Below are 26,159 nucleotides of genomic sequence, written 5' to 3'. Positions count from 1 at the left end.
ATTTAATTTTTCAAAGAATAACGATATTCTGTTTTCTGAAATAGAAAACTTGGCCTCTAAGCTACATGCATAGAATACACTTATATGAGGGATTATTATTTTTTTTTCTTTACCTATTTAAAAAATTTGCACTTTTATTAAAATATGTAAATTTTTCTTATTTAATTTTTAATTTGATAGACTTTTCCGTAAAGACCATCGTACAGAAATATAAAAGGCTATTAATTTACTCTTTGGTTCATGGATTGGAAGTTTAAGAGCTTTTAAAATCTTTTCTAATAATAATATTATCGCATTTGTTAAGAGATCATTTTAAGTCAAGCTTGACCTAATAACATTTTATACATTTTCTACTAGAGTTTTAGTTAATTTATCAGATTTAAAGATCAATAACGACAACAATTTGTTACACCTACCAGAGCTCTATACCAAATCCTACCTAATTTTAGAAAAAGGTTGCTTTATTGGGTCACAATCATCATGTGCGTCAAAACTGTCCCTCTCCACAGGGAGAAAATATTCCTGTAGCTTAAATGGATTTTCCCATTCATGGCGCACCCACTCACTTAAGTAACTTTGATTTCCGTAACTAACCCATTTGAAAATTCTCTCACGAGCGAAATGTAAAAATCTCACGTTTTCTCATACTGCCAATGAACCTTTTTAGCCTATCAAAACATGTCCTGTCCGAGATTTCCATACCAGTCAAAAAGCATATTGAATATGTGTGATGAAATAATAGATATAACCCCAGCACCATCCACCCCCACCACACACATACACGCACACACACACACAATAAGTTCTTATGCATGAAAAAGTTTATATAACTCGATAAACTAACAAAAATAAAAAATATAAATGTGATGATGGCATAAATCAACAAAAAATATTTAAAATCAACAATAAAAATTTTAAAAAAGAAAACAAGAGATTCCCTTGGTTTAACAAAGTGGGGTAGAAAAAAAAAAAGCGCAAAGGTTCAAAACGCGTGGGTCGAGCGGGCGAGGGACGAGCGGCAGGGTTATTTGGTCTGCAACCCTAAGGGACGGGCACGCACAGCCACTCGAGAGGTGTTAAACATGGTGCGGACAATTGCCCGATGCGCACAGGGTGTGAAAATTGGCAACACGCGTCTACCAAGCCAAACCCCAGAACCGGAAAAACCCAAGCGGTAGCCGTAACCGTAACCGAAACCAAGCCAACAACAATACAACACACAATATGTCAAATGTCACAGGACGAAAAAAACAGGAGACGAGATGAAGTAGAAAGGGGGGGGGGGAACGAGAGCAAAGCGTTTTATTTTGACAAGTGCCGAGTGTTGAACTTAATTTGTGAAGCGTGCCACCCAGGAAAAAGGGCTTCGCATGTGCAATTTTCACTTGCTAATCCGCGACACACACACACACATGCACACCAAATAAATGCGGCAGTAGAGCCTGAAAGTATGCAGCACCTTTTGTGCGTGACGCTTTGTATTTGCTTTAGCACTCGATGCTTTGAGGCCATGAGCTTAGTGTTTTATAAAAGTTAAATAGGCACAATGTGCCAAAAAGCAAAAGGACCTGGAGTACAGAGAGGAGTGAAGTAAAGGCACAAAGTTAGATTAAATAATCCTAAAATTAAAATTACCATATAACATCTAGTATCTAATCGTATTTAATGGAATTTTGAGAGTACCGGGTTAAAATTAGCCCAACACTTTACTTTTTGAAAGCTTTTTAAGGAATGATCTTTCACTTTTTTAAAAAAACAGGGTCATTTATTAGATCTTATTAACCTTAGAACTTAGCAAAACAAAAGAAATTTGCTTAACTTAACCAACTTTTAGACTCACCAATTCAATAAATAGTAGTTATCAAAAATAAATGCTTGGTACAAAGAAAGTTTTATTGTATTCGTGCAGTCTCTCTTCTACATACTTATAAATACTATGTATTTATCTACTTGAAATTCTTATTATTTAATTTTCGCTACTTATTTTTGATTGACGTTTATGAAGAGTAGATTGTCATTAAACATTCTTTGACAAAGATCAGTAAGTAATTACTAAATCTAATACAATTTCTACCACTTATATTATCAGAAAGGACACCATTAAGTCCTAAACGATTCGAATGGAGAATAATCTACAAAATTTTAAATTACAAATTTCAAACGATATGAACTTTTGGAGAATCTATAATCACTTATGAACTATTATAGACTATCTATAGTTAATTATTGACTATTTTAGACTATCTATAATAATTATGGACCATTTTGTTAGCGACATTATCAACTTTGTCTATTTTGACCCGAAACAAGTTTTCTATAAATGGGTTTTAAATGGTGTTTTAAATATTTTAGTAATGATTAGTTCCTTTTAAAAATAATTCAAACTGAAATCATATTGAGTCCTGGGAAACTTCTTTAGAATCTCAAATATAAAAGTAATAGTGATCATAATTTTTTCACATTGTTTAGTATTATAATTTCTATATTTTTTGGATCAATGTTTTAGAGTTAAGAAATAACACTAGCCTGAGACTTGAACTTGGATCGTCCTTGTTTAGATACAAAAAATAAATAAACTAGTTTTTATTTTGAAAAAATCATTATTTAAATATGAAAATAAAAAATGTCTTAAAATCCTGACCATAGATAAAAATTATATTTTAATCTTCCGTTTTAAAGACCTTTATTAAAATATTTAAGTAAGCCCTAGAGCAATAATCAAGTTAATTCTTTTTAAATAAATGAATTTCATACAAATAATTTCCATTTACTCATACAGCGGGCGATCGTCTCTTGGACATTCCGTGCAAGGTATGCGGCGATCGTAGTTCCGGCAAACATTATGGCATTTACAGTTGTGATGGTAAGTCTCTCTCAAAAAATCTCTGTTAATTAAACCCAAACAACATGTAATAATATTTTTCCAAATAAAAGGTTGCTCAGGTTTCTTTAAACGGAGCATTCATCGTAATCGTATATACACCTGCAAGGCGACGGGTGATCTGAAGGGTCGCTGTCCCGTGGATAAGACTCATCGCAATCAATGTCGTGCCTGTCGCCTGGCCAAGTGCTTTCAATCGGCCATGAATAAGGATGGTAAGTGAAAGTTTAACAAGTCTTCCACCCAAAATACACTTAATTATGCAGGAAATTAACTCTAGCTTGGGCATAAATTACATTAAACTCAAAAACCAAAATGCCGCGGGCTGTTTTAGCAGCCGCAAAAATCTCCATCTCCAGCCCAGTTGAATTTTCAAGGAGACTAGGAATGAAAATTGAGGAAAACATTTCGAGTGTTTGTCGAAGAAGTTGTCATTAAGCTGATTATAAATTATGCGAACTCTTGGAATTCTATGCCTGAGGCCATAGTCAAAGGAGTAAAAGCCAGTTTAAGTGTTAGGAGCTGATTTTTATATAAATATTTAATAGAAAAACGTTTTAATTTGTTGGAGTTAAAGAAGGGCTAGTGATATTTAGTAGCATTATATGATTTCCATTGGAAAAACATACTACTATTGCGTCTTTTTTCTTGCATTTGATAGAATGGGTAACATGACCAATTGAAAGTTCACCCTCAACTTAACTGACAATGGCAACAACAATGCTAGCTTTAAAGCTCTTAAGCCAACATTAAATGTAGCATAAAAACACATAACAACCGACAACGTTTGGCATTGGCAGGAAAAGCAATTCCACGGCCAATACGCATTGAGATGGGTTCACTGCACAGTCGAGCTGTCCAGGACACGGCAACAAAAGCAACTACAGAAGCCTAAGCATCAGCAGTATACTCATCCACATCCTCATCCTCATCAAGGGGATAACAAACAGCGTGAGAATTGTTGCAGATTTTCTCACACGCAAAACTTTGCCTTTTTTGTGTAGTGGGGACAGAGAGACGGGCTGGAAACGAGGGGACGATGGCGGTCACGGTGGCAGGGACGATTGACAATGTGCACTTAATAGCGGATTACATGCATTATCCCATGCGCTGAAAATGCGACTAAAATGTATTGACAATCAACGGATGATGAGGCCATCTGGAAAGTCCAAAAACTCAGATGTCAAACATCTAAATCGACTTTTGATTCAGAGTGGAAAGAAAAGAACTAGCCTAATATCATTATTTACCAACTAAAAGTTTTCGAAATTTTAAATATTTCAAAAATTAGAAACTGAGTTTTTGCTTTTGTGTACATACTTATAATAAAGTTTATTCTAACCATTGCACATCATCTCTAAACTCAGAGGCAAAGATCATATTTAACTTTTGTAATGAATTTTGGTAGGCTGAATCCAAATCAAAAATGCTATTTGATAAATTGAATACCGTCATATGTATCTTTGTTTTTCACAAAAATCGTTTAAAATTTTGCAGATTTTTGGGTGTATCACACTTACTAACTTAAAACAAACATGATAAATTTAAAACGAAATGGATCTTGGAAAGATAAAGATATTGCAGAAAAGTTATCAGCATCGTTTTTTTGCGTTTGGATTTTCTAAATAGGCAAAAAATGACCTTAGAGATTCATGTAAATATTTAGATATATCTTGAAAATCGCAGATACAATTTTAATCATTGTATTGGCTTGGATAGATAAAATATCATCCCATCTAACAAGGTATCCCTTTTTACCACCAAAGAGCTGAGCATAAAAAGTTGAGACTTATAATACGAAATAGAACTAAAGAGTGGATTAGGATGTAAAAAGACTTCAGATGAGTCTTAATTACGATTAAGATCTTATAAAGAAAATTAATATTGTTTTACGCCATTAATATCATTAATCAGCACTAAGATTGTAGAATTCCATAGGAAGGACCACAAAAAGACCAAGATCGGTTCTTAATCTTCGAAAATACTGTCAAGGTGTCTTCTTTTAGCTTTTTGTCATGGATGCTAATTGATCAGCTAGTTTAAAGCATTTAACAAAAAGTCAATCTATATAAAATAATCCTCAAAATTGGGTCTTTTGTATTTATTTACTTTTCTTACTAAATGCTCCAAGAAATTTATCGCAAGTGTGTAAAAGAGCATTTACAATGTCTTCAAAACTTACAAATACCACAACATGTCCATGTTCTTCTATTCCCATTGTGTTCTCTTTGTGAATTTTCTTAGTTTGGCGCTACAAAAGCAGCATGTTAGCTGCCTTTTTTGGGTTTTTCTTGACTGGTTGCCGTAAATAAACAGTAAACACACATATATAAACGACACCAAACAGAACAACTCACACTTTGCTCCCTCCCGCCTTGCCTCCTGTCACGCTTCTACATAGAGTAAGCCCAGACAAAATGCTTTTGTTGTTTAGAGCAAAAAGCAAAAAAGCCACAAAAATCGTTCAAGGCACGTTTGTGTAGCAATTCCTTTTTTTTTCTTCTTTTTTGAGGTGGGTAGAAGGGGGGTCGGCCATGTTAGAGGGAGTGTGTGGGGTTTGTTTTGGGGTTGGTCGAAACATAAGAGTAGTAAAGTTGTTCAATGGGGTTTGAGGATTAAACTGGGGCTTGCCTGTGGTTAGCCATTTTATAGTTGGTCTGTCTTCTTTATGTTTAGTTTCTTCTGTTTGCTTTGTATGATTTTTCGACGTTGCCAAAAGTGCCAATAAAGTTAATTGAAACGCTTCTTTCTATTCCAAGCAGTTGGGCGACAGTACACATTGAAAACTGTTGACCACAGGTCCAAGACAATATCAATAAAAACGGCAAAATGCATTTAAATTAAATTTAGAAAGACAAAACTATCTCTATAATGTCCCTTTTGGGCATTAAACATTTACCTTTACTCAAGTTAGTTATTCGTAATCCTTATCCGACATGTGTATTCAAATTTTTGTTAATTTATTTCTTAAGTTAAATCAACCAAATGTAGAATATCACTGTAAATAACTAAACACGAAAATTTAGTTTTTCTTCGTATTCTTTAAGAAATACTATTTTCTCTTTTTCTATAAAACTTCTCTTCTCTAAAATAATCAAATTTAATTTGGCTCTTGTTAGGAGTTAGGAATGCTTTAAAAAATAACGCGTCATTTTAAATTTTTGCAACTAAGTAGTATAGGTTTTTTATGGATCATTAAAAAGACTATCAAAAAACTAAACATTACCTTTTCTAAGGCAGATATTTGAACTAAATTGCCAATTCGTTATTTAAAACTTCCTTAAAGTAGGCTAAGAATAATATACTGTCAATATTCAATTAACTTTAAAGCTATATCGCTTGGAAATACCATAAGTCCAATTTTCCCAATCTTATTTTGTGATTGATTTTCCAAATTGCAGCCATTATTAATATGTAAGAAATGTCCATCGACAGAAAGATATGTTTCATATAAAGTAAAGTATAAAGATACATAGATTCATATAAAATCATATATAGGATTCAAAACTTTCTAAGAACATTGTTCAAAAATGATATATTATGAAAACTATTCTTTGATTAATGAATTCTTAAAAGTTGAGTGCTAGTCAGATGTCTGTGTGGTTTGCAAAATACTTTACTTACTTGATTTGTTATTTTTAATCTAAAATTTAAATAGTTAGAAATATACATACATCTATTATGTATGCTTACTTAGGAATTATATTATTTTACTGCCCAAACAGTAAAACAGTCAAAGACAAAACCATTTACAGTCTAGTTTATTGCAATATAGCAAGGTTAAAAAATTGCTGTTATAGTCCGACCTTTTTAATTATAGTCCTGCGTTCCAGTTTCCAGTTTTAATACAGTCAGATTGACGCTGTTTCAGTAGGAAAATTCTTACCAGTTGAAGAAGGATTTGTAAATTCAGTGGCGATTTTAGAGATTTAAGTGATTTAAGGGAATTTCGTCCCCTAAAATATGTAGTAAGCAGTCAAAGATGTTCTTACATATCTGTTTGAAACACATAAAAAAGTTTTGATATGTCTTGTGGATTAAAAATTAATTCTGGACGTAAATATAACAGACAATTTTGACAAAACACTGAATCCTGTTCCAGTCCTACGTAGATCAGTTTCCGTTTTGTAGAACCGTTTGACATTTGTCAATACTTCAATTGTTAATCCTAAATGCCAATGCTTCTAAAAATTTAATAAAATCCGCAAAAAAACTATTTTAGTTTCTTACCTTCCAAGATGAAGATGAATCTTGTTACAAAGATAGAGTGTGGCATTGCTCTCAGCTAAGACGATGAAAAGCTGAAATCATAAATCAAATCTATTTATTTGCCACCACCCACAAGGAAAACCCCTCGCAATGCCAGCCAAAATGCCAGCCATTGAGATGACCAATCCCATTCGTTGAGCACTTTAGAACTGACAAATAAGTTATTATGGGAAAATATGACAAACTCTGCACATTTCCATTGCGCTGTCGTTCCCATTTTTGTGGTGCCACCCGCCAAGCGTCTCTCTCTCGCTCTCTTCAGTGTGCCCTCCAATATAAATGTTGGCCACTTTGTATGCTAATATCCTTAGAGGATATTCAAAATGAACACACAAATACAAAAAAAAAAGTAAAAGCGACGCACAAAAAAAAAGCTTCCCTAACAAATTATGTTGCCACTTGTCACATTTAATGGTATTTGCATTTGTATATACTCAAACCCCAAAACGAGACTAGAACCCAGCAGGAAAGTGACAAGGAACAGAGGAGCATCATCATCAGCATCATCACGCATCTTTTATTTTTTTTTTCTTACTTTTTCTTTACAAATATTTACGCGGCATTTTAAGCGGATTTCTCATTTTGAGTGATTTGTGTCGGTTTTCTTTTTGCTCTTCCTTGAATTCTTCTAAGGGGGAGAAAAAAACTTTGGGATGTCTTCTTTTTTTTTCTAAGTTGGGGGGGAAGGGACAAAAATGGGTGCGTGATGAGCTGAAAAGTGATGTCTAATGATGCTTATGATGGCAATAAGAAATTCGTCTTACAGAGGCTTTTCTAAATGGTCCTAACCCATGGAGACATTACAAGTGGATACAAAAAAAGAAAAACAAATAAATATAAAATGAATTTGGGATTTTATACATTAAAAAAATTACAACTCGGGAGACATATTTTTGTATTTTTAGTATATTTATCTGAAGTTCTTAATTGGGACTGATCCAAGTATGTAAAAGAAGCATAGTTGCCCCCTAAAGGTATGCAATATGACACAAAGTTTCTTCCTATGCACTATGGTCTGGATGTCGATTTTTTTGGCATAAAGTCCAAATTTTCATGAAAAGATTCGGCGGTTTTGGTAATTGATTATGAAAGTAGATACCTTGAGCACAAAATATCCATAAAAAAAAAATTTTTTAATAGCATCCCTGGGTTCGTAACAGGGTCTCAAAGTCAGACATGTGCTTTGTGCGTAATCGACATTTGGAAAGTGAAAAAAAAACCTAAAGTTTAAAGTGCCACCATTTGTGGAATTTTGCACATAAAAATAGTTTAAAATATGGAAAATATTTATTTTATGTGTGGTCTTACGATTTAAGTGTTGTGTAATGTCCAATAAATGTGTATTTTTTTAGAAAATTGTTTTGCGTTCTCTGTGTTTCGTGGAATAGAACTAACGAGCTGACACCTGCTGACAAAAAGTAATGACACAAGTTGGTACCTATATATGTCGTCTTTGATCGCAAACTAATGCCTTCGCCCCGTTTTTCCCCCTTTTCCATTAATTTTATAATATTCAGGCAAGTTCGAATTTTATTATAAAGAACTCATCGATATTTGGTGCAGCAACAATCGAGAAATAAAATTTGTATCAGAATGGATCTACAGTAAAGTCAACCATAACCATCTGGAATACGAAAAAAATTTTAAACTGTCTATTTTGTGCATGTTTATAATTATTAATTGGTCAAAACAGTTCCGAATATTTAAAAATGCAGCCTGAAAGTATGCAATCGGGTCAAATTTTATAGTTTTCGACAAATCGCGGTAAAGCCATGGTGCAATTCCAAAAAAAAAAAAAATTGAAATTTTCTTTTAGTATTTCCAGCATGCTTGCAAAAATTCAACTCTCTAGCATTCAAACTGTAGTTTATGCCAAAAAAATCGACATCCAGACCATAGTGCTATGGAGAATTATTGAAGGCTCTTAAGTGAAGGAGTTTCTTCTATTTCATATCCCTAAATAGACCTACTGACTAACTAACTGAAAATCCAATAAATTTCACTATATAAATAAGGTCAATAACTAGAGCCTAATCCTTTATATGCATAGAAAACATTTCATTTTCTGTTGGCTTGACTCGATTTTGTACTTTAACTTTAACGCTTTTTGCAAATCGAAAAGTTTACAAGCTATTAGCAAACAAAATGCTTAACGAGAAGCCAGAAACCAAAAGGGATAGCCTATAAGTATGGCAAAAGGATAGTTAGATACATATGTACGTATAGAACAAGATGCTGCAAGATGCCACAAAAACAACAAAATAAGAAAATGAGATAAGAGTTCTGCTCCTTCTTCTTCATCTTCATCTAGGATGTTTTGTTGTGCTGTGGCAAAAACTTAGTCAAGTGTAAATTTAAATGGAAATTGTCTTTGCCATATACCCAAGGATGATATTGTTTCTGTACGTTTTGGGGCCAGTTAAGCCCTTTTGTCAACAGACTGTCAGGTTGCTGCTCCTAGCTGCTGCTTCTGTACTCTTGCCGTCTGTCTGGGTTTTATGGTTAACATTCAGTTTCGTTACTATAGTCGACTTTTTGGCGCTGGCGCAAAAGGCAGTCACAGCTAATTTCATGACCACATTTTAACGTATTGATTTTTGTTCATTGTGTCTGTATATACATACATACATATATATTTTTTGCCATGTATATATGTAATATTTGTATATTTTATATACATACCAACATATCTACTAGAACGTACATACATATATTTATTTGCAATTCTGCTCTCATGCCTTGCCTACGTATACGCAATTTCATTTACACATGACTGCAGGGCACAAAAAGCCAGCCAGAGAGACACGCCCACACACACACTCACACAGAGAGACTCATATAGGCAGACAGAGATAGCCAATACATACATAGGCACACACACACACACGCACACATGACATGTTTTACTTAATTGACATTATAGCCTACTACGATATGTGCATACACTTTTACCAGAGACTGTGCGACATGTAAATGCGCCTGGCTTGCACATGTCATGGTATGGTGTTCCCTGTGACTATAGGTGTGTGTGTGTGTGTGTGTGCGGGTGTGGGTGTGTGTGGCAAAAGTGTCAGTGTCAACATTAAAAGCGGATTAAAAATCACTCACTCACTCGACAAAGAGTCAGCAGGCATAAAAGCCTTTGGCCTGAATGTGTGGGGTACTTGGAGCATGTGGAGGAAGGCGGAGCATGTCTAGGAACTGAAATTTGCATTAACCTATAGTCAGCATATAGTTTGATTTAAAGTTATGAAATTATGAAAATAAGCTCAACAAAAGTTAAAGATATAATTTACATAAATAATGTTTTGCATATAAAACATATGCATAAGTAATTACGCGGATTTACTTATTTTCCAAAGGACAAACATATTTAAAACTAAAATATGAATTTCAAAACAATTTAAATATATGTATAACTACACAGATTCATTTTGATACCCAGCGGTATTTTGAATATGTAGTAAAATATAATAAAACTACCTTTAGCAACCTTGGATTTCTACAATTAATATGATATTTCACAGGGGCTTACAGCTGGGGTCAGTTAGTTAGTCAGTTACTTAAACTAATCACTGTTTTTAGCTCAAATATTAGTTAGTTATCTGACGTTATGTTTAGAGTGTCTGAAATATGGCAAAGATGTAAACAATTAAATTCAAAAAATTCATGTAAAGGAACACACAAAGTTTTTCAATTTTTGTTACAATATACCCTCGGTTAACAATCACTATTGGTTCCAATATCTTGTTTGCTATGTGAAACGTTTGTTAAGTGAAACCACAAATTTTGCAGCTAAATTACATGCGAAATTATATCATAAAGTGCCTAAACGGTCACAATGGACAGCTTTTTATTGAGTATTCGGGGTTTCCCCTGGTTTGTTTTTAAACAGGGACAGAAATTATACATGCAATTAAGGTTTTCACCTTTTTGTATTGGTCCTTATGCGAAATATTAGTTAGTCGAACGCCCCGTTAACTAGTGTTTCACTGAATTTTAAAAACATTGGTAAGAAAACAAACGAATCATGAAAGATAATCTAGAATAAGTTATGTAAGTCTTTGTCCCGCTTACTTATTTTGCGCACCTTAGATTAATTGTATATCTAATAATTGTAATCTATCTAACGTATGGAATGCAGTTTTCTGATTCAGTATTAAAATTTCATTACAATCACTTAAGAAAAAATAAATGAATGAAAGTGTTTAATGTCAAGGAATGTTTTTTATAATGCTGAATATATCTAATCCTGTTAATTCTTGCCTATATCCTCTTTAGTGTTGTATATTTTTTAATTATATTAACATGGAATATTATTAGTAATATCTATTGTAGTAAAATCAAGAGAAATACAAAGAGCAGTATATATATACATATGTATATATGTAAATCCAATCAAAATTTTCCACCAAAATTATAAGTACTAATTGAAACTCCCCATTGAGGGTTTTCTTTATTCTCAGATAGACACTTACATAATGCTCAACCATTGATAAATTTGACTACTTTATTGCAGCTGAATTGATATAAACAATGACCATAATGCCACTATTAGTGTCCCTCAGACACTTCAGTACCAACTGAAAAGCCCTCCAACCCTCAGTTTGAATCGAGGAAACACCCCTCACATTATCTGTAAGCGAATCGAATCACTTCAAGTGTTTTTCTAATTTCACGGTTTATATTCTTTCTTTTTTTCGATGCCTTTGGTTAATATTGGCAAACAATTGCCTTATTTACTTTTCATTTGCCTGCCAAACATTAAACAACAAAATTCTGAGGAATTATAAACAGAAAATGATGAGGTCCCTGCATATGGAATGTGTCCTTATTATGATGAGTCCTTGGCACTCGTAACGTTGGCCGATTTGTTTATTTCGATTTCTGGCAACCATCCACCCACTTCATCGTGATGATGATCATTCATTGGGATTTTCGCGTGCTTCGACTTCGGTCGTTAAGTCGTGTCCCAAATTCTGGGAACCTGAGCAGATGTCCAGCATTCGCTAAAGCGCTGTCTCTTCATCTCGTTCCTGCTGCCACTTATCATTAATTTTTCTACCGCATTTCTGCCCATTCTGGCATTCTGACATTTTCTTTTTCCTGGGTTTTTTTTTCCTTTCCTCTACATACATTTTGACATAATTGTTTTTGTTTCCTTGCTACCAACCACCTACTCCATTCTACCCTAATTAATTGATTAGCTTCAGCAAATCGGTCAATATGTTTCTTCTACTTCTTTTGGGCCATCTACCAATTGTGGTTGCCCTTTTTCCAAAGGTGGAAACGGAAGCTAGTGAAGCTGCGTAATGAGTTGCTAATTAGATTTGTAGATTGTAATTTTTTTCCAGGGTTTTCCCTTGTCTTTTTTTTCCTGCCCGCTGGGCGTAACTTTTTGTTACACATTTTATACAGAGTTGCTGAGATACTTTGCAGGTGTTCGAGTGAATGAAGAGGGTGGCAGCCCGCAGGGGAGATAAGAATGAAGTGATACGGTGGCAGGAAATCGCGCAAATGGTTTTCCAGTTGCTAAATTGTCTATAAGTCAAGTGCTGATTGCATATGATATTCCTTTGTGTCGTCTAAAGTGATATTTTCAAGTTTGAATTAAACTTTTCCATTACTAGCTAGAACTATTGGAGTCAAACTTAAGTCTTCCACTTTGGAAGGAATTTCAAGAGAAATAATATTAAAAGGCAATTATTTTAGAATAGCAAAATTTAAGATTTTTTTAAATTTAAATGTTGATGTCGATTTTTTGAGTTTCTATCCATTTTCCTCTCTTTGCATTTTAGGCAATTACTAACTTAAGGAACATAATTGCAAACATATTCAAAACATAGAAGTCCAAGGCTAAGAAATGACTACATTAGGGCTTGAAGAAATGATGATTTATTTGGCCGTAAATTGAATTTGTATAACTTACTTTATAATTTGAAGTATAAAGTATTAAAAACAGGAAACACTTTGGGAAATCTTCCACAAAATTGATGAAAGTTTTGTAAAAATAATTTTTGGTGATTCTACCAATTGTCTCCTGAGTGTGCTACTGTTTAACTTAAATGCTTAACAAAAAATGTTATTTTACAATTAAACAATTGCATAGAGTGAATTTAATGCTTCAGTTGGTCTAATCTGGACATTGAGCCGGCATATCAATTTCAAAAATAGCCAAATATACTTATACTCTACATAAATACATTGAAACATTTAAGTTATATTAATATTTTCTTCCAGTTTTATCCATTTTCTGGATGGGTAAATGTTTCTAATTGATTTTCTAAAGCATTCTAAAACGTCTTGAACCTCGTTTCAGGCACAAATAATCAATGTAAACCTGAGTTTAATTAAAATAACAAAAGTTTCGAAAAATACCTACAAGATCTAAATCTCAAATATATATTTCCTAAGCCTAAATTTTGATTTTATAAAGTTGCAGAAGTAAATAAAATGATATTCCAATTTAGTTGAAGCTTTTTCTTGGGTTTTTTAGGTTAGTATATTAATTTTTGTGATCCAGATAAGTTTTGGACTCATTCGCTTCACATTTACTTAACTAAATGGGTCTATAAACGTTGGACCTGCCAAGCTGACTTCAATTTCCTTTTGGTTAATAGTTTCTGACAGTTTATTTTGCTTATAAATTAATCTATAAATAGAACATACAACTTTGTGCGTTTATGTATAATATATTTTACCAGAAATCAAGTGAATTTTTCCTTTTTGATATTTTGGCTGTCACCATTTGGAAGCGCCCACACATTTGAGTCACTTTTTGTTTGTTTTCCTTCATTTCCGATTTCTTGCTGATTTTGCTGTTTACAGTCATCTATTTGCTTCCTCTCTATGTCTCTCTCTCTCTTTCTCCCTCTCTATCTCTCCATTATTATGTGATAGGTCCTTTTTCAGTGTCTTTTGCCTATTTTGCATGAAATCAGTTCAAGTGTGTAATTGCGTTAATCTGCTTTTAAGTAGTTAAATAAATAAAAGTTAATTTCAAAAGATACTTTTCACTGGCTTTCTTTTTCGAATATCTTGTTTTTTATCCTCACTTACTTTTTGAACTTTCTTCTGAAGGCTTTGAAGTATGTAAAATGTTTCTGTGTGTGTGGGTTAGACTTATCTATTTGCTTGGGGAAAATAAATAACAAATAGCTTTTTGGGACACAAAAGATGTACATACAATAGCTAATAAACCGATTATTAAAATAAGAATGAGATACAAAGAAGATGCAAAAGATATATAGAATAGTCATATACGTAATGTTCCGCTTTTTGGTCGTGTGAACTGTTGCATATGGAAGAAAGAAGTTGAACTTCAACCTGAATGAAAGTGGGCAATGCCAATGTCCTTTCACATGTGTGTGTGTGTGAGTGGGTGAGTGTGTGCGTGGCTGTCATGACTTTTATTTGTTTGTAATTAAATGTATCTATGTAGGTAGCTAAGCATCTTTTGCATGATGTGACACAGCAAAGGGGTGACATTTTAATCCGTCAGCTAATCGCATATATGTGAAATTCGTCTCCCCCTTACCCTTCTCTATCCCCCTTCATAAATGACTGCAGCCACTTGAAGGCTTCTTGGGTGGGTTGGTCCTGGCTCAGTTCACTTAAAACTATGCGACAGGCGCTAAAAAGTTTGTTGCAGTCTCAAAGCTTTCAAAAGATCACAAATTTCAATTAAAGAAAATGCCAAACTCATCAAATTTTTATGCTGCGGGTTTTAACCAACTTGAGTGTCAAAAAAAGAAAGAAAAAAAAATTGTGGTTCGACACGAGAAAGTTGAGAGGAAAAAAAAGCAGAAAAGAAAAAAAGGACACCCATCTTAACCCTTTGCACGCGGCTTTCATCCTACGCTCGTCCTTTCTATTTGGTTTTTTTCTGTTCCTCATCTTTTGGCAAACAAAGAAACGTGTGAAAAAGGCAAAAAATTAGCGGGCATAAGCACAAAAATAAAACAAAAAAAAATTAAAATTTCTTTTCACTTTTTCCATCTACATCCTTCGTTTGTAACTTTTGAGGCGACGCCATTTTGTTTGTTCCATCTACTGGCAAAAGTTGGCCAAAGAGCAGAGCAGAGAGTAGAAAAATATGAGAAAATCATTTACCAACTGAAAAGTTATGATGATGATGATGGAAAATGCAAAAGTCGTGTTGGATGTACTTAAAGAATCCGCCAAATGACTTGAGGCCATTTTAGTTACTTCTTGTGACGTTTCTTAAAGAATTTATTAAATATTCAAATGAACAAAAATAGAATAAGTATTCTAAATACAATTCATACATTTCTGAACAGAAATAATATCGGAAAGAAAGAGATAACATTCAAATCTTCTTTTAATTCTCCATTGAAATCAAATTCATTCTTCAAATTTTCCTATGATGGGAGATACTTCTTTTCCTCATTATAGCTAATTAAAGGTAGCAAATCTGAAGACAAGAAATGGGCGAAGTCTGCCCGTAAAAGTATGCAATATGAAATCGCAAATTTTGCACTTTGTAACAAAAATAGAAAAGATAGGATAAATCTATAGACATTGTTTATAGTACAAGGAGTAATCAGGAAGAGTTGTTCCTAAAATTATGCAATCGAATTCTTGGAGCCCTTATTGCATACTTTTCGGAGCAAGTTTCCCCGATTACCACTATATTACATCTCTATGTTGGGCTTTAGATAATGCAATCTACAATTCCAAACTAGGCAGAATTCAAAACTATTAAAGAACGATTGAAAAATGGTTAACTCTAAATATGTTGCCACAAAACAGAAAAAGCTAAAACTACTTAAGTCAATTCATATCAAACAAAAGAAATCTTTTTAAGGATGTTGGTTCTATCCTGCAATGGAAACCGGGGAGATCTATTGATATACTTAACTTAAAACTTAATTGCCATTCAATAGAACGTATTAAAATAAGCATTTATGGAAATTCCAAACACGTATCGGTCTAAACTTCCAAATTTCTATTTCTTATCTCATTCTCAGCTGTGCAGCACGAGCGTGGTCCTCGGAAACCGAAATTGCATCCCCAATTGCATCATCATCATCATCATGCGGCAGCCGCTGCGGCAGCGGCTCATCATGCAGCTCATGCCCATCACCATCATCATCATCATCACCATGCCCATGCCCATGCGGCGGCTGCCCATCATGCAGCTGCGGCGGCGGCAGCAGCAGCCGGACTGCATCATCATCATGCCCATGCCGGGCATTTGCCCGTGTCGCTGGTGACCAATGTGTCGGCCTCTTTCAATTACACACAACATATATCCACACATCCGACTTCGGGCGGTTTTGCTGCTGCAGCCGCTGCTGCTGCAGTGCATCCACCCAATCATCCACATCCACCGACCCAGACAACGCAACAGCCAGGCGGGCCTGGTCATGCGTTCCATCATCCAAGCCATGGACATACGCTGGCGCCGCACAGCACCCTACAAAATGGTACCAACTCAACGGCAGTAGCCACAGCCGGTGTTGGAGCAGGGGCACCGGGTTCATCTCTAACATTTCCCTCACATCTGCTGCATCATAATCTCATAGCAGAGGCGGCCAGCAAGCTGCCAGGAATTACGGCCACGGCGGTGGCTGCAGTGGTTAGCCATACGTCTGGGAATCCATATGGACCATCTACTACAACTAATAACTATTCCTCACCATCGCCGAGTAATTCCATACAGTCCATATCGAGCATTGGATCTCGGAGTGGAGGCGGCGGTGGCGATATGCAACGACAAGAAGATCAACTCAGCTTGGGTAGTGAGAGTCCTCGTGTGAATGTGGAGACAGAAACACCATCGCCATCTGCCTCACCACCTCTAAGTGCGGGCAGCATCTCACCAGCTCCCACGTTGACAGATTCCCAGAGTTTGGCTCCATCGTCAACGTCACCGCATCCGCTGACCCATCAGACGATGCGGGAATCGGCCACAACGCCACCAAGTCATGCCTCTCTCTTGATGCACAGCATTCAGGTCAACAATAACAATAATCAGAACAATAACAACAACAATAATAATAATAACAACAACAACAACAACCACATACATTTGCATGAGAATAAGCAGCTAAGCTATCACTCGGACTCCCCCACACCAACAACACCCACACCGCCCCCACCACAATTAGCACCGCCGCCAAGTGCCACCACTCGACCAACAGCAACCAGTTCATGCCACTCTGCCTCCTCCTCGAACGGTTTCCTCGAGCTGCTGCTCAGTCCGGATAAGTGTCAGGAACTCATCCAATATCAGGTGCAGCATAACACTCTCCTCTTTCCGCCGGCTTTGCCCCAGCAGCTGGTAGACACAAGGCTCCTGTCCTGGGAAATGCTGCAGGAGACAACGGCCCGTCTCCTCTTCATGGCCGTGCGTTGGGTCAAGTGTCTAATGCCATTTCAGACGCTCTCCAAGAACGATCAACATTTGTTATTGCAGGTAATATTTAATATTAGAGCTTAATTCTAAATTAAAATAATTTGAACTTTATTCTCAACTTTGTTTTATTTCTTAGATTAATTAAGGTTTATTTTAATTTTCACGAATATATTATGTAAATCTTTTGTTTTCGAATTTTTATTGCAAAGTAATTCGAACTCTCAATTTTGTTTTATTGATTTTAGAATTATTTTTAGTTTTAGATTTATTTTTAGTTTTAGATTTATTTTTAGTTCTTTTGTTTTGGGGTGCTAATTTCATTGATGAAATTAAAAACCTAAAATAGTACTTTTAAATTTACTAACTTTAACATTTAAATTATGTTTTATTTAATTTTAACAAGTTATTTAATGACAAGGTTAGAGCTCTGTTACTAAATCATCATAAAAAAGCGCTGAAAGAAATAAAATAAGAAAAACAAAAATTAAATATTAAGGAACAATTCTAAAATAGATACAAAGTCGCTGAATTAATTGAATCGGTGCATTAATTGAATTGAAATTATTTGATCAGAGCATCGTAATTCTGAAATCGGAAATGAATTTAAATGAGTCATGACAATATTGAACGAAAATTGATTGAATATTTGTAATTGAGAATGTAATATGGAATATTTTTTGAAATTTGGTAGTTACTCTTTTAAGCCTTTCAAATAACTTTCTATCATTTCCAATATAGAATACGTCAATAAGTATTATTTATTATTTAAGGCAAAATACAGAAACCTGATTTTTAGTCTCTCTTGCCAATCACGTCCACATTTTGTTGAACCTTGGGTTCTGGGATCTGCAAAATATGCACCCAAAAGTATGTTTTTAACATTTTAAACGATTTTAAAAGTGTTCTCTAGAGAAAAGTGGGAAAAACTCATGAAAATTATCTCATAAATGTCAGCCTGTTTTATTTATTATTTAAACGAAGTTGTACCTGAAATAGAAAAGGCCTTGTTTAGTCTATCATGACTGAAGTTTTCGAATCTTTTGCAAAATTCTAATATTATAACATTGTTGGTTCAATCAACCGTTATTAACCAATCAAATCTACTTCTCTTTCTTTCAGGAATCCTGGAAAGAACTCTTTCTGCTCAATCTGGCGCAATGGACAATTCCCTTGGATCTAACGCCCATACTGGAATCTCCGCTAATCAAAGAACGTGTTCTGCAGGATGAGGCCACGCAGACGGAGATGAAGACCATACAGGAGATTCTTTGCCGCTTTCGTCAGATCACTCCAGATGGCAGTGAGGTGGGCTGCATGAAGGCCATTGCTCTGTTCGCGCCCGAGACTGCGGGTCTTTGTGATGTCCAGCCCGTGGAAATGCTACAGGATCAGGCGCAATGCATACTCTCCGATCATGTGCGACTGCGTTATCCTCGCCAGGCCACCCGTTTCGGACGTCTGCTCCTGCTATTGCCCTCACTGCGCACCATACGAGCTTCCACAATTGAAGCTCTGTTCTTCAAGGAGACCATTGGAAATGTGCCCATTGCTCGGCTGTTGCGCGATATGTACACCATGGAACCTGCCCAGGTGGACAAATAGTAACTAGCTCCCAGTGGGCGGCACCTAACATTGGAAATGTAATCAAAATCGATTTTGTAGCATTTAAGCGGCAACAATTTTTGTCACTTGCAAAAATATTTGTACTCGTAAAAAAAAAGGGAAAGAAAACAACACAAAAAAACCAAAAATGAAACAAAAAAAAAAGCACAAAAATTGTGTAAAAAATTGCTAACTCGACTCTGGCAACTGCAGCTGCGACAGTTCACAGGAACAGGAGCAGGATGGGAAGGAGGAGGAACATCCATGTAATAGACCACGCCCCCATGTTTGCCGCCTGTAGCTGGTGCTCTGAACGTTGATTTATAGCTCCAACGCTTTCGCGAGCTTTCTTTTACAGTTTTTATTCGTTTTTTTTTCTCGCTTTTTGCTTTTTATTTTTATTTCTAACATTTTATTTCTTTATTCCACTGTCGGTTCTCTCTTTTTGGTTTGGTGGCCTCTGTCATGCACTTTATTTATCTTTCATTCGACGTTTTGTCGTCGCTTCTCTAGAAATTGTTTCATATTATTTCAACCTGGCCCTTACCTACCTACCGACCATTTCCCCCTCATTCCCTTTGTTACCAATTCCAACATCCATCATCATGCTGCTACCTTGATGTATGTATGCATGTCCCCATGTTGGCTGGAAATGATTCCTTGCCAAAAAGCGTTTATTTGATGAAATGGTTTTTTACCTTTTTCACGTTTTGGCTTTAGGAAATACTCTATCTAAAAGTAACTTGACTTTCATAATGGGAATACAGTCTTTTAAAAGGATCTTATTGATTGTTTTTACTGTGGTTAGAATAATGTTTTGAACCCAAAATATAAGTAAAAGCTTACAATTTTATAGATCTGAGAATTAATTATACTAAAGAATGTAATATATCAAGAAATATTTAAAAAGATATATAGTTCTGTTCTTGTTTTGAATTCCTATAAACGAAATTAATGTCTGCTCTTTTATATGTTTCCAAAAAATATGCCTACTCACAATTGAATCGATTGTTGTTCAGATAGTGTATTACTTTAAAAATGTTTCTATTCCATTCGAAATTAGGTCGATTAGGAATCAAAAACAGTCCTGAATCTCTTTGATTTCAACATATTATGTTCAAGAAAAGATTTTATTTTGAATCTGGTATAAATCCAGAAGATCAGAGATATGCTTACTTTTCAAACAAGATATAAGAGATTTTTAATCTACAACACATATCTTTACCTATATAGAAATCACAGAATTCAAAACACATAAGCAAAAATTTGAAAGGATATTTACAAATTTCGGTCAAGGACTTCAGTATCAACCTGATATCCTAAACTTCTCAAACGTTGCAGATAGTTTTCAATAATATGCAATAATTGAAAGTAGATAAATTCGATTTGGGCCACCAAAGTCTATATAAATTTTTCACTAATAAAGGCTTATACCAAATATTTCTTTGCCCAAGAAGACGAAAATTTCTATTAAAAAACTTGTTAAGGGTATTTAAATATCGTTCTTCTCAACTTCAAATATGCCAGAGAAGGCCACCTTTCCCATTTTCAACTGCCCTTTTCGTTTCATATTTTCTGCTGTTGCTTCTCATTTTTTTTTTTAGTCGAAGCATAATATTCTTTCTTTCTTTGTGCTTTTTACTTTGGCATTTACGTTTTTCAGCGAACGCGTTTAGAAATCGTGAAAATGAAAAAATAACTTTGCCGCGGGGTCAAGCGCACATTTTTATTCACTTTACGTTTTTTTTTTCTTCTGTTTTTGAGTTGATTTGATGTTTCATTTAGTTTAGTTTTATATAGACACAATATATTTGATGGTAAAAATTTATTGTATTCAATACCAAAACACACAAAAAAAAAGAAAAAGAAAATTGCTTTGTAATGGAAAATGGTAGAAATAAAAATAAAAAACACAAGAATAAATAGGTTTAGCAAAATAGTTGAACAATTGTATGTAAAAAGGCAGCTGCTGTTGGTTTTTTGGGCTATCAGCAATAAATATTAATTATTATGTATTGCAATAAATAAAATAAATCAATTTCAATAAAAAAATTCAATTTTTTAAAGTGTTTAATTAAATTTTGAATGGTGACTATGAACAATCTAAAAATAAAAAAAATAAACACATTTTTTTAATCAGAATCATTCAGGGGATATACCAGTAAAAAATTTATATGATGAACATAAATGAGCTCCAGATTTTTCAGTTGGTATTAAGCTGAGAAGAGTTTGGTTCAAAGAGTCTTGGTTGTCTAACTCTATGTCTTGACCGAAACAATCTAATAACCAGACATCCTTCTAGCTTTGGGTCTGCTCAGCAACTGAATGACCAATAACTATATAGTCAACATAAAATATTTAAAATAATCAATTACGATTTAATGAAGGGGTTGTAAATTTATAGTTGCCATATTTTTTAAAGAATGTTTCTTAGAAAGAACCAAAGGCCAGTAAGAAACCTAACTTATAGTTTTTCATCGTAGCCAAATCTTCAATTATTGTATTACTATCTGGACAAGAATCAAATCATTATAGGAATATAGACACTCCCAAAAGATTGTTATTTCGTATAACCGGAAATATAAAAATCTTAATTATTTGATAGTACACCCCCCAATATATTTTCTTGATTCGTCCATGTTCTATTCTAATTAGACTTTGTACTTTAGTGGTCTGAAATAATAACTATAATGTAATCATTACATTACATTGTAATATCACATAAATTTACCTATATCGATTCTTATTAATGCATAATTAATAAATCCTTTTAAATTTATAACATATTTTTACCTATGTATATTAACTTTTCGAAAAACTCTTAAATATTTGACAGTAGTCACCTTCTTTTGTATTTTATTAGAGCAAATTTGTAAAAATGGAATAAGGATTACAACGTTATTTTCGAAGGTTGGCAAATCGGTGGCGAAAAAATACCAACAAATTCAAATATAATAATGATTTTAGGTTTCTATCTTAATTACTAATATTTCATAGCTGATAGAATAAACGAGATAACACGATAGAAAAACTTCAACTCCGGAATTGAGAACTTTTTCGAAATAGTTTCAAAATTGGTTGTCGTTTCGATGAAGACCCCATCCTGAGTTAAAATATCCAAATTCAAAACTCCAATTGTTGCTCAAGCATAAGCACTTTGATTCAACCACAAATATTCAACAAATATTTGAAAAGACCTTACCGGAATTCCAAGACCTATAGTCCTATATTTCCCTTTGCCCTAAGTCTGGTAAAGCTTTTCCAAAGAAACCAATTCATTTTTAACCAGGTTATGTATTTCTCAAGGGTTTTACTACGCTTCTGCAAGAAAAATTTCTGTACGACAATAATACCCATTTAAAAATGTAATATGTTTCTTTGGAATATGTTGCTCAAATTCCTTGGGTCTAACCAGAATGAAATGTAAATTTTTTATTTTTTTTTTGGTTGGAACTAAACAAATAAGAAATCCAAAGCCAAAGTAAATTGCGTTAATGGAAACAACTCCAAAAAAAAAATTAAGCAATTAAAACAATTAAGTGCTTCACACTATTTACAGAGTGCCGGAAAAATTATGAAGAAAAATACGACCCACACATAAAAAAGACCCCAAACCAAGCAAACAAAAAATAACAAAAAAAAAAGAAAGAAAATTGGCATTAAAAAAAAACAAACAATGCCCAAAACATTTCACATGGCAAAGCGAGCGGCAAATAAAAAATGTAAATCATAAAAAAAAATGAAACAGAAATGAAAATAAAAATCCGCAATTTGTATGCTGTCGCATATTCCTCCTGTAAATGCTTAAGCATTGTCCAAGGAGCAGGGAGAGGATTCTATATATATTATGAAGCTGTCATAAATTCAGCAAAACGACTGAATGAGCGCCTTGACAAAGGACAAGGATCTCTATTATTGATGCCTCCTCGTTGCTGTCGTCGACATTCTCGTATTTGCTTGTCATCAAAGCTGTCGTCGACGAGAAAATCGACTGTCGACCGTGGTATGCCATTGTTTGAGACAAATGTCTTGGCAAAAGGTAAAGATTCTGTATTTTGCATATGCAAACGCCTTAAGCATGACAATGGCTACTTGGACCGCATAGACCAGACCGCTGGACATGTTGCATATTACCCTTTTTCTACTTACTACAACAACGACTCCTTTCTACTTTCTACTTTCTGTCGTTCCCGTTCTCCTTCTCAGTTTTCAATTCAAGTTATTTTTTTGGGGTGGTGGTGGGGTAAAAAAAAAACCAAAAAGAAAACTTTCCCCATTCGTTGTCGTCCAATTTTCTTTTCACACTTTTCATGTTGTGTTGCCTGGCCATGGGCAATACATCTTGGGCCACAAAACACAAAATCGTCTTAAGTATTTTGTGTGGTTTTTAAATAAAATAAAAATAATAAAAACCAATGTCCAGCTGTCCTGTCATTCTCATACTACCACCACCAGCTAACACTTTTCTGTCTCTGTGTGTGTGAGTGTGTGTGTGTGTGTGTAAAGGGATAAGCATTCTACATCCGCTTAGCGTAGTCTTCGTTTTGTATGATACCCTTGGCACAAAAATAGAGTATAAATAATATTTTTCATTAAATTTGTTTTAAATAAATAAAATAATAATCATCTATTCTAGATGTCTTAAAAGAAGATAAAAAGTAAATCTATTTAACAATAATTGAGTAAATTAAGTGAAATTGGTTTAGATTTAGAAGAATAGAATGGAATAGTTTCTAGTTTTCATCTAGGGTATCTCAACTTCGTCTTTCTTTCAATTAGATTCAACTTCTTCTGAAAAACATTTTCTTTATTTCTTTCTTTTCATTTTTGGGTCTTCATCATCTTCACTTTGCGTAAATGATTTTATTTCGTTTGCTGTAAAATTTTGATGTACTATTATTCTATGCCCAAATTCTCAATGTCCATCATTGTTTTTGATAGACACACACACACATCAATTTACATACCCAAATTCACACACATAACCAAAAAGGGTTAGACCATTCTTCCTACTCATCTCTTATCATCATCATCATCAACAACAAGAATTCGCTTTATCGTCAGCATGACATGCGAATTAGCCATGACCAAAAGGTGGGCTGAATATTGGTTATGGGATATGGGGGATATACATATACATACATATAGATATGTACTATATATGCATGTGAGACATCCGACAAGCCTCACGCAATCTTGATGATGTGAATTGTGGCACTTGTCATCCCATTCTCACATCTATATCTATGAGTGTGAGTGTGAGGCAGTGTTTGAGGCAAAAGGATTGATTGCTGCTGCATGGTAATTTTCATCCTATGTATAAACATAGAAATTACCCATACGCCTAGTGAGCCGTGGCAGGGGACAAAGCTATAACATTGTGTGGGCAGGCTATATAGCTATAATACGTATTTATTCGCTTGTAATCTACAATAGAAACACAATGATAAATAATCTAGGTTATGAGAATGTTAATACGGTTAATATATTAACAATTACAATTACGGTTAATATATTAAATTACATCAATTCGAAATAACTATGGACAATAAACTTGAAGAGATTTTACAAGACAAGCAAATTAAGGTTTAGTTAACCTTTTTGTTAGGAGAGACTAATTTTTTTTTTAATCTATACTTTTATACTATTATTTATACAACAAATTGTACTTTCTCTATAGACACAAGAAGCTTAAATTAAATTGAATTGAATTTCTAAAAAAATTGATTGAAGGCTTGCATCTACGCTAAAATTAGCCGAAACCGATTTCATATGATTTGTAGTTCAAGCCATTTTAAAATCGTTAATATGTTCTAAAATGTTTCTTGAATAAGTTTCGTTTTTCAAACATTTCATATGACTTTTCTATATTATTATAAATTTCTCACCCTGCCTAATTGAATAAGATTTTTCTATATTTCTTCTGATTGTGAGATATTTCTCTATAAAGTATAATGTTCAATCGCTGGTTTCAATAGCAGCTGTATAACACATGTTGTAGTGGTCCGATCAGACGAATTTTCATACTTCATCTCAATTGGGTAATTAAAAGCTGAAATACCAAGTCTCAATTCATTAGCTTTCTAATTAAAGGTGTAAAGTTACTATGCACACACAAACATGGCTATATTGACTCGTGTTTTGGTCAAGAACATATATAGTTTGTGGGGTCGGAAACGTCTCATTCACTTCTTACAAACATCAGACTTATTTTATAATAATATTATATTTTTTAAACTTTTTTTACAAATATTAATTTTTTTTTAGAAAACACATACATAGGAATAATTCTACAGAATTATATAGTTTTTATGCCTTTGCGAAGCCTACAAAGGCCTTTAACACGTCTTGATTTTTAACCTTTCGAAGTTTAATATCGAGTACTGGTATATAACTTCCAGATCTATTAACTCTTCGTATTATGAAATGCATATAATTTCGATTTTTGTCATGCCACGAGCGTGACTGAATTGAAAAGAGAGAATTGAGTCAAGAAAAAGCTAGGTTGATTTGGCGTTGTTAATTGCTATGTAAAGCGTATTAAGATTGGATACTTATATCCAAGTTGTGAAAGTTGGCTAGACTTAATTAGCTTTAGAAACCATGTCCAATGAATGCCACAATGCCAAACGCTGCATCTCTACACCCATAGTTGAGCAGGGACTCCAAAGGAAATTTCTGCATCTTGCTCATGATGCCGATGACCCATGGTGGTTAATCATGCAGCGATGTTTGTTACGCGTTAATACCTTCATGTGAGCTGGACCACGTGCTGGGTGCTTTGCTCTGATATTCCCGTTGCGTGTCTAAGCATCGCGTCATGTGTGCTCTTGGTGTGTGAAGAGAGGATGAGGTGTGGGGAAGGTTGGGGGAGGATGTTAGGATTCAGGGTTGCTCTAATTCCAACTGCCGCATTCGTTGGCTGTTTTTGGTGTTGTTGGTGTTGTTGCCACTGTGCACCCGTAAAATTGATTGCGGCGAAAGCTGGAAAGTTGCACGTTATGCTCGTGGCCTGACTTGGTCTTT

The 26,159-nt window shown here is 34.3% G+C and overlaps 2 protein-coding genes and 1 long non-coding RNA gene across 3 annotated transcripts; 2 read left to right on the top strand and 1 right to left on the bottom strand.

Annotated features, from left to right (window-relative positions):
- Positions 1-2,763: 2,763 nt before the first annotated feature.
- LOC124460166 (protein dissatisfaction-like) lies at positions 2,764-3,234 on the top strand (the record flags this gene model as incomplete). The annotated part of the gene is made up of 2 exons (XM_047010488.1): positions 2,764-2,863; positions 2,935-3,234. Coding segments are annotated over 2 exons (270 nt in total), but the record flags the coding sequence as incomplete, so codon positions are not given.
- A 3,391-nt stretch (positions 3,235-6,625) lies between these two features.
- On the bottom strand, positions 6,626-7,171 carry LOC124460287. Its single transcript, XR_006954210.1, has 2 exons — positions 7,112-7,171; positions 6,626-7,049 (listed from the first exon to the last, which is right to left on the bottom strand). It is a non-coding gene; the product is annotated as an uncharacterized LOC124460287 (long non-coding RNA).
- Positions 7,172-7,845: 674 nt separating this feature from the next.
- Positions 7,846-19,133, top strand: LOC6642449 (protein dissatisfaction). Its single transcript, XM_047010487.1, has 4 exons — positions 7,846-7,849; positions 16,141-17,129; positions 17,214-17,591; positions 18,651-19,133. Exons 1-4 carry the CDS (start codon positions 7,846-7,848, stop codon positions 19,131-19,133), a joined length of 1,854 nt encoding a protein of 617 aa, XP_046866443.1.
- The last annotated feature ends 7,026 nt before the right edge of the window (positions 19,134-26,159 follow it).

This window comes from Drosophila willistoni, assembly GCF_018902025.1.
Source record: "Drosophila willistoni isolate 14030-0811.24 chromosome 2R unlocalized genomic scaffold, UCI_dwil_1.1 Seg167, whole genome shotgun sequence".
NCBI classification, from domain to species: domain Eukaryota; kingdom Metazoa; phylum Arthropoda; class Insecta; order Diptera; family Drosophilidae; genus Drosophila; species Drosophila willistoni.
This window is presented reverse-complemented; position numbering and strand designations above follow the sequence as displayed.

Excerpts from the sequence above, each read along its gene's own strand:
- LOC6642449 (XM_047010487.1), top strand. Across the intron at positions 17,130-17,213 it reads TCTTGATGCACAGCATTCAG|AATAAGCAGCTAAGCTATCA; the intron begins GTCAACAATAAC and ends CATTTGCATGAG. Across the intron at positions 17,592-18,650 it reads ATCAACATTTGTTATTGCAG|GAATCCTGGAAAGAACTCTT; the intron begins GTAATATTTAAT and ends TCTTTCTTTCAG.